General features: G+C 30.7%; 1 protein-coding gene across 1 annotated transcript; it reads left to right on the forward strand.

The window, feature by feature from the left end:
- The first annotated feature begins 1,209 nt into the window (after positions 1–1,209).
- LOC148608991 (uncharacterized) lies at positions 1,210–3,769 on the forward strand. The gene is made up of 4 exons (XM_088540718.1): positions 1,210–1,349; positions 1,895–2,067; positions 2,920–3,166; positions 3,690–3,769. Exons 2-4 carry the CDS (start codon positions 1,924–1,926, stop codon positions 3,707–3,709), a joined length of 411 nt encoding a protein of 136 aa, XP_088396844.1. The 5' UTR covers positions 1,210–1,349; positions 1,895–1,923; the 3' UTR covers positions 3,710–3,769.
- Positions 3,770–5,259: the final 1,490 nt, after the last annotated feature.

Consider the following 5,259-nt stretch of genomic DNA (forward strand, 5'->3'; position numbering starts at 1 on the left):
AAGTTCAAAATTAAACAACGCAGTGTACAGCGTATACAATCGTACTTCGACTGTAACCAATGTACTCAAGCATTGTCCATCGTATCTCGGCGTCCCCATCGCAATCCAAGTCTTACATATATAAGTGATAAAACGGCTTGCCATATCATTGACAAACGAGGAGTATTTTATGCCAAAATTTCCATTCACTGAAACTGAAACATCGAAGATGCCATAGGTAGTTTTACAACAAACATAATTGATTCACACACGCTTTTGTAGATGTAGCGATACATGGGTCTTTTAAACATCGTTATTAAAAAAAATTCTAAGTCTGCTTTGTCTATTTATCTAAACTGAAATTTAAGAAATATTTTGTGATGTGTCTTTTTGATTCGTATTAAGACATGTCACATGGTAATTTATGCTCATCTGTTATTAATTTCCGATTCAATGAAATAAAAACATGTTTGTAAAATATATCTTATTGTATATTTACTTGATAAGATTATTTATTATTTTTGTTATTTCACACATTTATATCTCTTATATATTTTATCTTTTGCTTTATCAACAAATATAAAACATCATGCATATTTTTTTGTTATCAACTGCTGTTGATATAATGGTATACAGATTACATATTAGCCACAAAAGAGAGTATTTTTTAAATACAATGGTGCGAATAAAACAAATAAAACAACCAGAAATGATTAAAAACCAGTCGCAAAAAAAGGAATTATTGTAATATTTACATATTGAAAATAAGTCAGAAACCCATATGTCAGATTAAAAGTAAACCATTGACTACACTTCTCGATGTACTCCTTTATTTTAAACTGCTAAAATATTTATAGGACAAACGCCACTTCACCAATATCATAGAGTTCAACGGTTTTTATTTTTACAAATACAAAGAAAAGCAGTACAACGATAAAGTGTTTATTCAGCAGGTTTATGAAGTCTGTTTAATATATTATCTCTTACGTATACTTCTTGTTGCACGTGCGCAAAACTGCTAATGTATTTATAGAAAAAACGCAATTTTACCCATGTCATAGAGTTCAACGGCCATAAATAGTTTGCAAATTAATGATATAATTCAATGGGGAGGTTAAAAACTGTATCTTATTAAAATTGATATTTTAGAAATAAGTAGAACAAAATTAAATCCAGTATTGCTATACAACATCAAAGGCATCGTTGGAACAATTAATATATGGTTGATGTTTATCGTCACACATTTCACAACATTGTGCCATCAATTTTCTAGAATGAACCCACAAGTGGTTTCCTACGCACAAAAGAACAGAATAAAAGAGAATGCAACGAGTAAGCCATTCTACAGAAACAACGGAACTTAAGACAAAGTAAGTACAAAATGTCTTTTTTTCTGTGATTTGTTTTCTTTTACATATATGTAAAAGCAGGAAACAACCAATTTACGTCTATGCATTCGATAATCATCTTTATAATTCCTGATTGGTAGCTCTTTAGGAAAGAATCATTTCATTTTTTAGATTGTAGAAGTCCGCTCCCTATTATTTACCCTTTTAATTTTAAAAAAAGGGACCTAATGCATATATGTCAGGTTGCAAACTTCTTGACTTTATTGCAAAATTCTGGGTGGCGTGTTTTCCAAGAAAAAAATATGTTTTCTTCTCACGATAGACGGTTTTAAGACATGTTTTAAGGTCAATACTTCTTAAGGGGCCCACAATCGAACATAAGTATGATTGATCAGAAGATGCTGGCGTAGGTTGAATTTCGTCAAACGAAATCTACGTGTAATGATGCACATTTTCATAAAGTGTTTTAAACTATTAAAGACACGATGACAAAATTCATTAATAATCTGTAATTGCATACAACATGCATAGCATAAATAATTACATCACGATATTTTCTAATTTAGGACTCACCGACGTTTTCCCAGTACTTACAATGAACACAATCTTCGTCCTGGTCTCCTTAGCTACCGTCTGTATGTCTGTCTCATTATCATCACCACAACAAGGAAGGCGTTCAGAGCTGAGTAGAGAAGAGTCACAATCCACTGTATCACTAGCGTTCAAAAGTCTCCAGTCCGTAAGTAAACTGCATTTAATGCTTAAAGCGTTTGATTGAGGATTCATAATATGAAATAACAGAAAATGTTTTACCTAATAATAAAATATTACTATACATTCCACAAATCACTTTTACAAAATTAGTTTTTCTGTTTTTGCTCACATTAATTATTCTTCCAATTCGACATGTGTGTCATAATTATTGTTTTAAAAACAATAGTAAGAGGATGCGTGAACAAATTCGTAATTTTGGTTTCTTTCTATTGATTTTTTACTATTTACTTTTTTTGTGATGAATTTAAATTTTTGTATCCTATCATTTCATTATAAACTAACATAGAAAGGCAACAGCTTTGACAGCGTGATAATAAAGTAATAAATAAAGCATTCCAAATTAGTTAGATCAAGTCATGGGTTTGCTTTACTGTGAAAGACTTGTTGAATGCATACATCACCAAGTGAATTTTACCACGTTCATATACTTACAAACATGGGATTTTTATTTTGTATAATTCGAAGATTGTCGCTATATAACGAAACTGTTTCATCTTGTTCATACAATTTATTTTAGAGCTCGTTTTCTTGCATATAAGGAATAAAGTGGTTTCTAGTAAACAAATGAGTGAGACAGTTTAAAAGTATGCGTTTGTTGTGTACTTCGAGCAGCTTCAAATAATAAGGTTGCTGAGATCAAATATTGGCCAAAAACCTATGTGTAATCATATGTTCCAAAGTACTTTAAACAAAACATACACAATATTGAGATGTTACAACTTAATAAAAAATGTCGCATATCTAAATATAATATTGTGTTATCTTATTAAACAATTTATGTTTGATATAAATACAATAAAACTGACTTTTTATTAAGATTTTCAACAGACGACAGAAAAGACATATAACGAGACGAGGTAAACTGGATCCGGACGAGAAAGCATTTAACTTGTTGGATGCTAATAATGATAAACGCATATCAGCCGATGAGTTTAGTACCTTTTATTTTGAGAATTCATGGATGACTGGCCTTTATTATACACAACAAGAATGGAAAGATATGTTCAATGTTGTTGCGCCAATTGTTGACATGAATGGTACACCAGATACATTAGAGTTTGACGGTGAGATTTATATTTGCGTGTTACAAAAAAGTTCATAAAAAGAAACGTTACCTTAATAATTTTGAGCATATCTTAAAATAAATATTGGCAAATAAAATGATAAAAAAACATAACAGATTGACAAATATCTCTCCAAATATTACATATGAAATGAGATTTTTTTTAGTTTAAGTAAAATAATACTGAAATGTTAAGATACAATGATAAGAGAAAACGAATAGAACGATCCCTCATTCAACAGGACAAACTTATATATATTTTATGTATGATATTCAAGAGATACTATACATCTAGTTAGCTGTCCTTACACTAAAGTTATTAAGTTATCCAGTGACAAATTTTTCTCTCTTTTTTTGCGTAAAGACCGATAAACTCGTATCACTTACAAAATAGTTCATCTTGTTTTCATGGTGTTTATTATTATTTTATTTGTACTCAAAACTTATTTTCATTTTGAAATTCTTTATATAGTTCTGCACTACAATGTCAACCTAAATTTACACTTAACATTTTTATTTTTCAGAGTTTATCTTCTTAGCATAAGGATCAGAGACAACATATCGAAGGTTACGGCACATTTTATAATAAATATTTTTATACTAACATTTTTGTTAATTTGTTCCAATTGATAGTTCCTACTTCATAACTGACTTACCAATATCTCATGTCTAAAAGTGTAAATGTTACAATGCAGACTACTTTTGTCATTTTCTGTTTACAATGGTTAGATGAAATATTTTTCGATTGTGTCTAGTATGCAACTTTGGAATAAACAATTAGTATGCACCTTTTTCTTTCGATTCTATATCTAATTACGATAAAATATGACCGTTAAATTTCATTAAAGACTGGAAAACTTGATGAAATGAAGAAACGATGTAATTAAAGGTGAATACATGAGTACCATCGCTTACATTCTGTTTATGTTCAATAGATTAGGTCGATTTTCGTCCTCAAAGAATAGTTGTCATTTTTTTTTTTTTTTTTTTTTTGGGGGGGGGGGGGCTTTTGCAGCTTGCTTTATGGTATGATTTTTGCCCATCATTTAAGATGACCGTGTGGTGACTTTTAGAAGTTAAATTGTTCGTTGCTTGGATTTTGATGTATGACTGTCTCATTGACAATCATATAACATCATCTATCTTTGTTTCCTTTGGCTTCATTGGTATTGGAATTGGTATTTAGAGTTATTACAGTGAAATGAAGGTATAATTTTGATCTATGAGAAGTAAAACTACTCAATATTTTCACAACTATGATGCTCATATTCTTAACCGACAAATAGGTTACAATGATATAAAAGAAGACGGTGACATTATCTTGTACTATAAACGAAAAAACTCCACTAAATTTTGAAACTTGTATTATATCTTTTTTTGGTATACGAAAAAAAATGCGATCGTGAAATGATGTGGCGCTCTGTGCGTCAGTGTATTTCTTGTCGTTCGTAAACACTAGATTAACGTTGGATATCTTGAATATTAGTTTGTTGATCTTCGTTCGTACACAAAGTTCCAAACATTGATATTGGGGTTATGGCCGTAGTCGCTTTAGAATTACGGACCAAATTTGGAAGAAACATTTTTTTTTCAATGAAAAGCTATTTTACTCAAGTAAAAGCATATGGATGTCTACGATATTGTTAAACAATATTAATTCAATACCACTATGGTCACTCAGGAATTGATATTGGGGATCAGATTCTATAACTGATTACGAATGAAGGACCAAAAGAGGGCCAACACAAACGTTTTCCTGATTTCTTGACAAGAACTTGATTATGAGTCTATACTACATGCTGCCATACCACAAAAGGAAGTTTTAGACTGATTTTTGGAGGTTGCGACTTGAGCCGATTTAAAATAAGGGACCAGACACAAACATTTTTAAAAACAATTTCGGATGGTAACTTGAACGCGAGGAAATGGATCTCTTTGAAATTCTTCCACAAAGTGACATGCCCAAAAGGGAAGTTTTGAATTGATTTTGGAGATTTTCGGACCGAAAAGGGGTAATGTCTAATCGCAATCTGATTTCAAAGCTGTATCAAGTTTGAATGTCCATATTTTTATCACTTTGATTCTGGTCAATTT

Source organism: Perna viridis, chromosome 8, assembly GCF_037379345.1.
Source record: "Perna viridis isolate PV_CMFRI_1.1 ecotype Kerala chromosome 8, ASM3737934v1, whole genome shotgun sequence".
In the NCBI taxonomy this organism is placed as follows: domain Eukaryota; kingdom Metazoa; phylum Mollusca; class Bivalvia; order Mytilida; family Mytilidae; genus Perna; species Perna viridis.

Coding starts and splice junctions, on each gene's coding strand:
- LOC148608991 (XM_088540718.1), top strand. CDS start 1,924: ATGAACACAATCTTCGTCCTGGTCTCCTTAGCTACCGTCTGTATGTCT. Junction 2,068..2,919: donor CGTTCAAAAGTCTCCAGTCC/GTAAGTAAACTG, acceptor CTTTTTATTAAG/ATTTTCAACAGACGACAGAA. Junction 3,167..3,689: donor AGATACATTAGAGTTTGACG/GTGAGATTTATA, acceptor TTTATTTTTCAG/AGTTTATCTTCTTAGCATAA.